Source organism: Muntiacus reevesi, chromosome 1 (genome assembly GCF_963930625.1).
Source record: "Muntiacus reevesi chromosome 1, mMunRee1.1, whole genome shotgun sequence".
NCBI lineage: Eukaryota > Metazoa > Chordata > Mammalia > Artiodactyla > Cervidae > Muntiacus > Muntiacus reevesi.
The window spans coordinates 6880468-6892922 of record NC_089249.1 but is presented as its reverse complement, the minus strand read 5'-3'; the positions used below and the strand labels follow the sequence as shown (position 1 = coordinate 6892922).

Sequence of the window (12455 nt, the reverse complement as noted above, 5' to 3'; positions counted from 1 at the left end):
TTGTAATTACTAAGTCCTAAAGGTTGGGAATCATTAAAATGTGGTCCACCCAATTCAAAATCTCTTTAATTGGGTTGTGGCAGACAGTTCCAGTATTTACCCTCTTTTTAAAAAGCATACTTTTCATATATTTTAATGATCTCACTAAATTTCACTATTTAAAGAGTGACTCTTTGTAATGTTAATATTTCATGCATCTATTATAGTTTATTCCTTGTATACTTTATATGATGCGGTAATCTCTACATCAGTACTGTCTTTACAGTCTTGAATTTGTAGTTCATTTATCCAATCTTTAAAAAAAAAAAAAACTTAAGCATTTTTGTCAAAGCCACCGTTAGAACAAAGTGTACTTGCTCTTATAAGGCCATTCTAGTATTTATTCACTTACGATTTAAAAAATGAATAAGAAAATTCCCCAACTCCTTATAAGAAAAAGTTCCCAGGGAATTCCCTGGTGGTCCAGTGGTTTAGGACAGTGTACTTTTTTGCTCTTGGGGGTGTGGTTCAGTCCCTGGTTGGGGAACTAAGCTTCCACAAGACGTGGTGTGGCAAAAAAAAAAAGTTCCTTGCTTGTAGTTATATTTTTCTATGTGCTTCTCACTGTTACAGATGATGACATTTTAATTATATCTTGTGGGGGGGCACATTGATTACTTTGTTCCTACTAGTTTCCATTTATTCTTGCTGTTAGTTCCTTTTTCCTTCATAAAAAAATCAGGTGAGACTTCAAATTCATGTCAAAATAGTTCCATGTTTGTGAATTTAATCACCTGAATTCTGGAGATAGGTATAAGAAAATAAACACTCTATCATAGTTTGTGTGACTTTGGCAATTAGCCTTTTTTTTAAAAGTGTTATGTGAGATCATATGTAAATAGACTATAGAAAAACTACAAAATCAGAAGATTACTCAGAATCAGATTCTCGTGTATCAAATGGTGATATCTCTTTGCCACATTTCCCACATTAAAATTAAAGTTAAAAACTCCATTTGTATTTGGAAACTGTTGTCTTGTAGTTTTATTATCCTGTATAATTATTGACAGTACAGAATAAGGACTTAAGTCATATATAAAATAGTGCATGGCTGGATGGATCATGATGGATCCTAAGAATCTCACTTAATTTTTTTTTGAAAATACCATATATAGAAGAAAGTCTTCAAGAGTACACAGAGAGAAGCAATTTTTCATTCCTTCAGCGATACCACCAGTACCACCTGTGACCACAGTTTTTATTAGTTTACCAGAATTGAATGAGTACCATTGAATATGCAGTTTTCCTCATGGCTTTTAAAGTGATATATACGTCTTGTAAAAAAGGATAACAACAGTTCCTTTGAGAGGCCCCTGCTACTTTTGACTGTCAGTTTGGGGCAGTTTACCTTTTTTGTTTCAAGCGGTGACTGATGTTAAGTCAAATTGTCAAGTAGTATTTTTATTTTGTTCAACACCTCCAGAAAAAGTGTGTCTGAACCTCCAGAATTTGACGTACAATTTAATGATCCAGCATACGCCTATAAGAGCTGAAGTTATACATAAAAGAACGTTATTCCTTTCATTGGCTACGTAAGGGCATTAGTATCACTCTGAGAAGTGAAGTTTTAGGTTACTGTTGCCCTTTCCACTATCTACAAAAGGGGTTCAGTTCAGTTCACACGCTCAGTTGTGTCTGACTCTTTGCAACCCCATGAATCGCAGCACGCCAGGCCTCCCTGTCCATCACCAACTCCCGGAGTATACTCAAACTCATGCCCATCGAGTCAGTGATGCCATCCAGCCATCTCATCCTCTGTCATCCGCTTCTCCTCCTGCCCTCAATCCTTCCCAGCATCAGGGTCTTTTCAAATGAGTCAGCTCTTCGCATGAAGTGGCCAGAGTATTGGAGTTTCAGCTTCAGCGTCAGTCCTTCCAGTGAATACCCAGGACTGATCTCCTTTAAGATGTACTGGTTGGATCTCCTTGCAGTCCAAGGGACTCTCAAGAGTCTTCTCCAACACTGCAGTTCAAAAGCATCAATTTTTTCGGCACTCAGCTTTCTTCACAGTCCAACTCTCACATCCACACATGACCACTGGAAAAACCATAGCCTTGACCAGACGGACCTTTGTTGGCCAAGTAATGTCTCTGCTTTTTAATAAGCTATCTAGGTTGGTCATAACTTTCCTTCCAAGGAGTAAGTGTCTTTTAATTTCATGGCTACAGTCACCATCTGCAGTGATTTTGGAGCCCCAAAAAATAAAGTCTGACATCGTTTCCACTGTCTCCCCATCTATTTCCCATGAGGTGATGAGACCAGATGCCATGATCTTAGTTTTCTGAATGTTAAGCTTTAAGCCAACTTTTTCACTCTCCTATTTCACTTTCATCAAGAGGTTTTTTAGTTCCTCTTCACTTTCTGCCATAAGGGTGGTGTCATCTGCATATCTGAGGTTATTGATATTTCTCCCAGCAATCTTGATTCCAGCCTGTGCTTCATCCAGCCCAGCATTTCTCATGATGTCCTCTGCATATAAGTTAAATAAACAGGGTGACAGTATACAGCCTTGACGTACTCCTTTTCCTATTTGGAACCAGTCTGTTGTTCCATGTCCAGTTCTAACTGTTACTTCCTGACCTGCATACAGGTTTCTCAAGAGGCAGGTCAGGTGGTCTGGTATTCCCATCTCTTTCAGAATTTTCTGCAGTTTACTGTGATCCACACAATCGAAGGCTTTGGCGTAGTCCATAAAGCAGAAATAGGTGTTTTTCTGGAACTCTCTTGCTTTTTCGATGATCCAGCGGATATTGGCAATTTGATCTCTGGTTCCTCTGCGTTTTCTAAAACCAGCTTGAACATCTGGAAGTTCTCGGTTCATGTATTGCTGAAGCCTGGCTTGGAGAATTTTGAGCATTACTTTACTAGTGTGTGAGGTGAGTGCAATTGTGCGGTAGTTTGAGCATTCTTTGAGATTGCCTTACTTAGGTACTGGAATGAAAACTGACCTTTTCCAGTCCTGTGGCCACTGCTGAGTTTTCCAAATTTGCTGGCATATTGAGTGCAGCACTTTCACAGCATCATCTTTCAGGATTTGAAATAGCTCAACTGGAATTCCATCTCATCCTCTAGCTTTGTTCGTAGTGATGCTTTCTAAGCATCACTTGACTTCACATTCCAGGATGTCTGGCTCTAGGTGAGTGATCACACCGTTGTGATTATCTGGGTCGTGAAGATCTTTTTTGTACAGTTCTTCTGTGTATTCTTGCCACCTCTTCTTAACATCTTCTGCTTCTGTTAGGTCCATACCATTTCTATCCTTTATTGTGCCCATTTTTGTATGAAACGTTCCCTTGGTATCTCTAATTTTCTTGAAGAGATCTCTAGTCTTCCCCATTCTGTTGTTTTCCTCTATTTCTTTGCGTTGATCGCTGAAGAAGGCTTTCTTATCTCTCCTTGCTATTCTTTGGAACTCTGCATTCAAATGGGAATATCTTTCCGTTTCTTCTTTGCTTTTCCCTTCTCTTCTTTTCAGAACTATTTCTAAGGCCTCCTCAGACAACCATTTTGCCTTTTTGCATTTCTTTTCCATGGGGATGGTCTTGATCCCTGTCTCCTGTACAATGTCACAAACCTCCATCCATAGTTCTTCAGGCTCTCTGTCTATCAGATCTAGTCCCTTAAATCTATTTCTCACTTCCACTGTGTAGTCATAAGGGATTTGATTTAGGTCATACCTGAATGGTCTAGTGGTTTTCCCTACTTTCTTCAATTTCAGTCTGTATTTGGCAATAAGGAGTTCATGATCTGAGCCACAGTCAGTTCCCTGTCTTGTTTTTGCTGACTGTATAGAGCTTCTCCATCTTTGGCTGCAAAGAATATAATCAGTCTGATTTCGGTGTTGACCATCTGGTGATATCCATGTGTAGAGTCTTCTCCTGTGTTGTTGGAAGAGGGTGTTTGCTATGACCAGTGTGTTCTCTTGGCAAAACTCTTATTAGCCTTTGCCCTGCTTCATTCTGTACTCCAAGGCCAAATTTGCCTGTTACTCCAGGTGTTTCTTGACTTCCTACTTTTGCATTCCAGTCCCCTGTAAGAAAAGGACATCTTTTTTGGGTGTTAGTTCTGAAAGGTCTTGTAGGTCTTCATAGAACCGTTCAAGTTCAGCTTCTTCAGCGTTACTGGTTGGGGCATAGGCTTGGATTACTGTGATATTGAATGGTTTGCCTTGGAAATGAACAGAGATCATTCTGTCATTTTTGAGATTGCATCCAAGTACTGCATTTTGGACTCTCTTGTTGACCGTGATGGCTACTCCATTTCTTCTAAGGGATTCCTGCCACAATAGTAGATATAATGGTCATCTGAGTTAAATTCACCCATTCCAGTCCTTTTTAGTTTGCTGATTCCTAGAATGTCGACATTCACTCTTGCCATCTCCTGTTTGACCACTTCCAATTTCCCTTGATTCATGGACCTAACATTCCAGGTTCCTATTGCAATATTGCTTTTTACAGCATCAGACCTTGCTTCTATCACCAGTCCCATCCACACTGGGTATTGTTTTTGCTTTGGCTCCATCCCTCCATTCTTTCTGGAGTTATTTCTCCACTGAGCTCCAGTAGCATATTGGGCATCTACCGACCTGGGGAGTTCCTCTTTCAGTATCCCATCATTGTGCCTTCTCATACTGTTCATGGGGTTCTCAAGGCAAGAATACTGGAGTGGTTTGCCATTCCCTCCTCCAGTGGACCACATTCTGTCAGACCTCTCCACCATGACCCGTCCGTCTTGGGTGGCCCCACACGGCATGGCTTAGTTTCGTTGAGTTAGACAAGCTGTGGTCCGTGTGATCAGATTGGCTGGTTTTCTGTGATTGTGGTTTCAGTGTGTCTGCCCTCTGATGCCCTCTTGCAACACCTGCCGTCTTACTTGAATTTCTCTTACCTTGGACGTGGGTTATCTCTTCACGGCTGCTCCAGCAAAGCACAAAAGGGGTACTAGAAAGGAATTTAAGAAAATTCTTATTCTCTTCTTTTTAACTTTTCTCCTCTCTAAATTTTTATCATTTTGTTTTTTCCCCTAAATCTTTTGTGTTAGGTGTTTTTTTTTAAAATTATTCTAAAAATACTGGGTTTCCATTGCATATTTGAGTAGTCCATCTACCTCATTTATTGACTCCATACAAAATAGTCAAACAAGCTCAAGGGTTAAAAGCAATGCTTTTCAGAACTCACTTTTAAAACCTTTTGTGGGGGATGGAGGAGACTGATTTAGACTTAGATTACTTCTTCTGTGTTAGCCATTTCCTGACTCATCATAGAGTATGATATGTAGTTATCTTTCTTATTATACTTTGATGGGAAAACCTGAAATAGTGTTTTGTTTGCAGGCTTTCCCAGGGAAGACAAAAGATTGATGAAGGAAAATATGTAGGAAAATTGTTTATTTTGTGATTTTGTTAAATCATGTAGTTACCTTTTACAAAATTCTTTTGTATATAAAATGCCTATGATATGTTAAAATTTCAGAGTCTTAAGGTAGAACAGAATTTTTTCAAAGCAGAATGTTAATTGATTTGTAAAAAAGATGAGTTGTCAGTTTTAATTGTGAACTTTGTTTTTGAGCCTTTGAATGTTCCGATTTTAAAAAATTATTTTAAAATTTGACAGATGTTCAACTATTTAATCAGATTTTTCTATTCCAAAACATTCCAAGAGCAGGAGAGTTTCAGATATTGAGGCAGAGAAGAATTCAAATTTTAAGAACACTAAATTTATAATTGTTTGCTTTCAGTCAGAAATTGGGTTTGGAAAAATGGAAACCTACATCAAATTGGAAAAGCTTGGAGAGGTAAGTTAATACTTATTTTGAAAATGTAAGATACATATTTTTCCTGTTCATCACCTAAAGGATTGTATCTTGTCCTGTAAAGGCAACAGAATGTTAGAAGGAAATACCCTTCAATTCTTGATATTATTCCATCAGTGTGAGAAGAAATGAATTTTTTTAATAACACTGTAACCTTCAGTTGATGCACAAAATATTGTTCCTTTTTGGTAACAAAATAGGCATCTATCTTTTAGTTTGCTCCTTGGTACTCTGTGACTGTGCTGTGGGAAATTCCATGTGTTCAAACTTGTGAACAATCAAAATACTATCTGTAAGGGTAAAGACACATCATAATGGTTAAGGCAATTCTTGGCTCATTTTTTTGAAATGAAATTCAAGGTTTTCTTGAACTTGCCACTAGTACTAATTTTGAAATGGTCCGCTTCCCAGAGTGATAAAAGTGGAAAGAAAATAATGGAATTAGTTATTAGGGAGGCCTTAAGGGAGTTTGAGAACTATCTTGGCCACAAGAGAAGATATCTGTAGAATACATTTGGTTTTTAAAGGAGAGCTCCAGCATACAAAGATTCTGAAAATGGGTAAAATTTTAATAATATGCTAGTTACAGTTTCAGTTTTCACTTAATTTGCTTAATTAATTTCCTCAATCTTCACATATCATTGTAGTTATAGTTAATACAATACTTTTAAATTAAATATTCTCCTTATGTTTTTACTTTTGAAGCACTCTGTAGGGTTGTAAGAATAGGGAAGCTACACAGGGAACTGGAAGTCCTCTCAGCTGTAGGAAAACCAAGACTGATTATGGTGGAGTTTTCTCTGCAAGATGGAATTTAACACATAATTAGAAATTAGAAATTTAGTTAGGGCTCTTTCTTGTACTGATGATATAGACAGACTCATGCTGCTTTCATGTATCTTTTGAAAATATATTTTGTAGGGTACATATGCAACAGTATATAAAGGAAGAAGTAAATTGACAGAGAATTTGGTGGCCTTGAAAGAGATCCGGTTGGAACATGAAGAAGGTGCGCCCTGCACAGCAATAAGAGAAGGTACAGTTAGTAATTTTTGTGAGCAGAATGTTTTATGAAATTTACATAGAACATTTTAAGACCAAAGCTATGTAACAAGAGTTCATTTTTTGTAAGTACAAAGAGCTCAGGTATAGAAATAATACATGACTGGAAAATAATATGCTCTCACAACTAATGGCATCTCATTGAGGAAAAAAAAATACAATAAAATGAGGCCCTGGGGGTAGAAGCAATGTCTGAAGCTAAAATATTTAACAAAAAGGAATTAGATATATTATCATACAGCATATGATGAAATACTATGAAGTCATAAGATCATTATCATAGACAAACACTTGACACTTGGAAATGTTACATATTGATGCTTAGGGGAAGAGCTGACCATAAATAAGTATATACAGGATGTAAATATATTTTTATAATGGTAGCATTTTTTTAAAAGGATTATCCAGAAAATGGTGTGAGGCAACTGATAAGCCAATTTGGAAGAAGAAAACGTATCTTGGGACAGTCTCAATAAGTTAACATTTGAGTGAAAAAAAGATGTTATGGAGAGTATTAATGTAGTATTGGGAATAATTTAAGTAACAAAAATACCAAACCCAGTACCATAAAAGAAAAGAAAAAATTCTATTAAAATTTTTACTACAAATCCCTTTGGATTGTTTTAAGAGACTCCTAAATTCAGGCATGCATATGTTAAACTTAGGGTTTTCTAAAAGACTGGCTACCACAGACTAAATAATTGGCTTTCTTTTCTGTTTTGCAGTTTCACTGTTAAAGGATCTAAAACATGCAAATATAGTAACCTTACATGATATTGTTCATACAGATAAATCTTTGACTCTGGTCTTTGAGTATCTGGTAAGCATTTAATAAAACTTCAGTATTTGATTTTGCTATTAAAAAAATCACAGATTGGATTTTTTAACATCCCCAGGGACATTCTTGTTATTAGTATTTAATTATGTGTGGTACATTCAGTATCTTTCTTCAAAAAGCAACTAATTTTTTAAAAAAAGAATATTTAATATCTCCATATAACTTAATCACTTTTCTGTATACCAGAAACTAACACAACATTGAGAAGCAACTATACTTCAATTTTAAAAAGGAAACTTATTTTTAAAAACTAAATAAGTAAATGTCATGCCTTCTCAAAACTATGTATCACATAGTGCTATATTTTTTCAGGATAAAGATCTAAAACAGTACATGGATGACTGTGGAAACATCATGAGTATGCACAATGTAAAGGTATGCTTACTGTGTCATTTAAAATTTTGTTTAGAGACAAACACTTAAGCAGAGACAAACTGCATTACATAATGAAATACGCCAGTCTCATAACTATTCTGCTTCAGAATTTTTTGTTATGCATTTTAAACAGGTTGTTGTTGTGTTCAGACACATTTACTCAGAACTAGTGTTTGCTATACTGTAGTATTTACTAGAATCAGACCTTTTTTGTAGAACTATTTCATTTCAAAAGTTTTAATAAGTACTTTTGAGGAATTTGAGGTTTTTGAGTAGGAGCCACTTGTTCTCCTTGCTTGGCCCTTCAATAAACCTTTAACCTTTTTCTGCTTCAAAGCAGAAAAGTCTTCTGACATTTCCTTTCACAGTATTATTGGTTCTCTTGGATATATATAGAATACATTTACAGGCATATTCTGCTTAAAAAGGAAACAACATGCCTGTTTTATCAGAATGCAAATGTTTAAGGGAAATGAAAATGATACAGTGCATTTTGCAAAGGGCCTCCTTTAAATGGCAAAGTCCCCATATTTAGAATGGTATTTAATTATAAAACAAGTTTTGAAGGTACTAACGTAATGAGTAGGGTCAGGAAGCTGTGTAGGTATTATGAATACTAGGCTGGAAATACCATTCTGCACTATTAGGAGGAAAAGTAAGGTAATTATGTTTTCTTACCTGAAAAATATGTGAAGATGCAAGTAATGATAGAACAGTTGGATGTAAACTTTGTGCCAGATAAAGCCCAAAAGTAAAAGTAAGATCAGTGAAAACCCTTGATACAGTTGTGTTTTTACAGTAGGTTTCTTTGACTGGATTTACTCCAAATTTAGCAAAGATCTGTTTGTCCGAACTCACTCAATGGTTCATGAGACTGTTTTGGAAATAGGCTGTCCCAGCTGTGGTTTTGCGACAGTTCCAGTTCTATAGATGCTAACTTTAAACTTAAGATACTTTTTTAAATAGTTAAGTTTGGTATAAAGGAGAGCCAGTTTCTTTTACTAAAAAATAGTTCAAAATATATGGATATAACACATTGTTAGGAATTTTAGAATAGGGCTTTAAGTTGTAAGTGTCTTTTCCATATATTTTCAATGAGAATTGTTCTCATCATATTTTATATTTTATTTGGCAGGTGTTGTGAATCTCATTTATGTTTACTTCTGCCATGGCTTTTATGTTGTTTTTCCTACAGTCATATTATCAGTAATTGGGAAATGAAGTTGTCCTTAATTACCATAATTTGACAAAGATTTGAGAAGTTTGTCTTAAGCCAAGTCTGCATGCCTGAATTAAGTTGCAAAGTATTTTATTCTCTGTTAAACATAAAAAGTAATGAGAATATTTGGAAGTAGTAATTTAAGAGTTTTCAAAACATAAATATGTAGAGTATAGAAGCTCTGCTAATTACAATTTCTTCCGGCTCACTGTTCACCTGCTGCCTTGGGTTATTCTCCAAGTTCTAATGCTATTTTTCACCTTCCAAGAAAACCAAGGGTACACTCCTGAATGCTCTGGACTTGAGGCTCTTTTTTGTTAACCACAAAGAATCAAATGTCTTCTGTGTTTCATATTCCCTTTTCCACCAAAATCTGCAACAAAAAAGTCTACCATTAGCCTTATAGGAATTGCTTTTTTCCAAGAGTCATTCAGAGCTCCACAGTGCTTAATCCCTTTTCTGAATCATAGCAGGTTTTGAAGGCTGAGTGGGAGGTGCTGAAAGTAAAGTACCCAGGAGGTGAGTGATGGAAGCTGGGTTAGGTTATTTTAGGTTATTTTTATAGCACATAATGGGCCAGAGCTGTGCAGCACCGATCTCTTTGACACTTCAAAATTTTCATGAAACCACCAGCTCCAGTGCCTCATATTAAAGGCTTCGTCCTGCATCAGTATTTTTCAGGGAGAGTAGGGTGGAGTAATGGTAGAAGATTGATTGTTTTGTGAGAATTTCATAATTAAACTGTAGACCTAATTAGTAGACCTGTAAGTTTATGAAGTACATTTATTTAAAATCATTTTCAGTAATAAGTGAACTATTACTACTAAGATAAAGTTTCATTTGTTCACACTAAAAAAATACATGCTTCAAATAGAATAATAAATTGTAAAATTCAGGTAAGTATGTAAAGAAAAGGAGATGGTTCCTTTTTTTCCTTTGAGTATTCTAGGCCAGTCGCTTTTCTGTTTACCGTACTTATACCAAAGTATGTCTTATTATCTGTCAGACTAATTTCTGTTTTTTGTTTCCATAGCTGTTTTTATACCAAATTCTACGTGGTTTGGCATATTGCCACAGAAGAAAGGTGTTACACCGAGATTTAAAACCACAGAACCTCCTCATTAATGAAAAAGGAGAATTAAAGCTAGCAGATTTTGGTACGGAATGTATGAGATATTTATAGATAGTTCCAGGTGGTTAAGTTTAAAAGAAAAAACAAGTATTGACACTGTATTGTTGCTTTTTATGTGGGTTTGGAAGATATCTGAAAATTTTGGTGGTCAGTTATGTTAGTGAATGCTAAGCATCACAGGTTCTCAGAACTGGCCCATGGTCCCCTACGCGTGCTGAGACCCTTTCAGGGCATCTCCAGAGGCATAAAGTTGCTGTTGGTCTAGATGAAAATTCTGCTTTTCCTGTGATCAGGGAAGTATTCATATAAATAGACATTTCCATTAATAATAGAAAATGGCTTATATAATACCATGTCACATTTAGTTAATTTGGTTTGGACGAGATTATTGTTTATTGCGTCTCATGCCAGTATTGCAAATCTAACTGTGAGCTGAACCAGAAGTCTGTTTGAGCAAGTACCATAGTTTAGAATTCTCTCAGGGAGTATAGGTCCTGAGGAAGCCACAGCCGCAGAGGCTTTGCTGTTGTGTGTGTAGGAGTGGCAAGCGTGCAGCCTGTCCTCTCCCCTTACGACCCAGTGTTACATCAGACAGAGGGGTTAGAAAGTCGCTCCCATTGCTAATTATCGAAAAGTTTTGAATTTATTTTACCAAGTTGGGATGGTAGAGTAAAATCTGTAGTTAAATAAAAATAGTGCCAATATTGTTTCAGTTACATCCTTTAGCCCTTAAACTAAATGAAAATAGTATGAACACTGCCTGATTTAAAAAAGAAAAATTCTGGTTTCACTTGGGTGACTTTATCTGCTTTAACAAAGTATTGAATTATCCTTCTATGACATTTTTCTTACTTAGTATTTTAATCATATATAATAGTCACACAGAGCAGAAATCACAACCTGTGAATGAATTATTCCCTGTTGTTTGAAATAAAGTATATGTTAAAATTTATATTTCTTCAGATATCTTTTAAAAAGTTACTTCTTTAGGTGATCAGAATTTGGAGGCATGAAGGTAATAAAGACAACTCTTATGCTAGCGGCTCAAGAGAGAAAGTTGTGAGCTCTTGCCTTTATATCTAGATAATAAGTAAATTTCATACTCAACAGGCAAAGGAAGGCACATGTTATCTACAGCAACTAATAATATCCAGAGACAGGCTCATCATATTTTAATATTAACTATATAACGAAAAACTTAAGAAGTACAGAACGACAATGTAGATTATTCCAAGAAAACTTTAACTAAAAACTTCTGCAAGAGAATTGTTAGTAAAACTTAACAGGATCATGGACCAGTAACTTCATGCTTTTTGGTAAGAATTGGTACAGCAAATGAAAACTGAAATCAGGTTAAAAGTCAATAAGCCTATAATTGTAAGAAGTAAAATTGTTTACCTTAATAACATTGGCCTGTTTTGCATTAATTTAAGTTGGAGTAGGAAGTAACTTGGGCATAATCATAGATAGAAGGAAGATATATTAAGTTTAGATTAGCCCAGATACTGAGACCATGTGCATTCACTTGTAAAAGTAGCATAGTCCCTGACTGTGGAATTATTATTATTTAGTTTAACTACATGAAGATTTGCTGACCCAAGACCATGCACACTCAAAAATTGATAAGACGAATTTTGTTAGCTTCAAACAGGTATAGAATCGCCGTCTCAGGCGTCCTTGTGGCGGGAGTCATTGTCATGTGAACTGGGAAATACATTCTAGCTGTCTCTTATTGTTTTCTTTGCCATGTGAAGGACTGGCCAGAGCCAAGTCAGTTCCCACAAAGACCTACTCAAATGAAGTTGTCACACTTTGGTACCGGCCGCCTGATGTGCTTCTGGGGTCCTCAGAGTACTCAACACAGATTGACATGTGGTAAATATGTGCATATGTTATTGCCATTTATAATTTTGAAAGAATGTAGCCATTAACACAGGTCATACTGATTGGTATTTGGCTTTAAGGAGATGTTATTTTAA

At 36.0% G+C, this 12455-nt stretch overlaps 1 protein-coding gene across 4 annotated transcripts in view; it reads left to right on the top strand.

Moving 5' to 3' along the window:
• Nucleotides 1–12455, top strand: part of CDK17 (cyclin dependent kinase 17) — a 103419-nt gene that overhangs the window by 79008 nt on the left and 11956 nt on the right. For all 4 annotated transcript variants that reach the window (XM_065937167.1, XM_065937177.1, XM_065937173.1 and 1 more), the window contains exons 6-11: nucleotides 5776–5832; nucleotides 6772–6886; nucleotides 7638–7732; nucleotides 8063–8125; nucleotides 10378–10501; nucleotides 12231–12351. In XM_065937167.1, the coding sequence (XP_065793239.1) occupies nucleotides 5776–5832; nucleotides 6772–6886; nucleotides 7638–7732; nucleotides 8063–8125; nucleotides 10378–10501; nucleotides 12231–12351 (575 nt within the window). The remainder of the gene's footprint in view (nucleotides 1–5775; nucleotides 5833–6771; nucleotides 6887–7637; nucleotides 7733–8062; nucleotides 8126–10377; nucleotides 10502–12230; nucleotides 12352–12455) is intronic.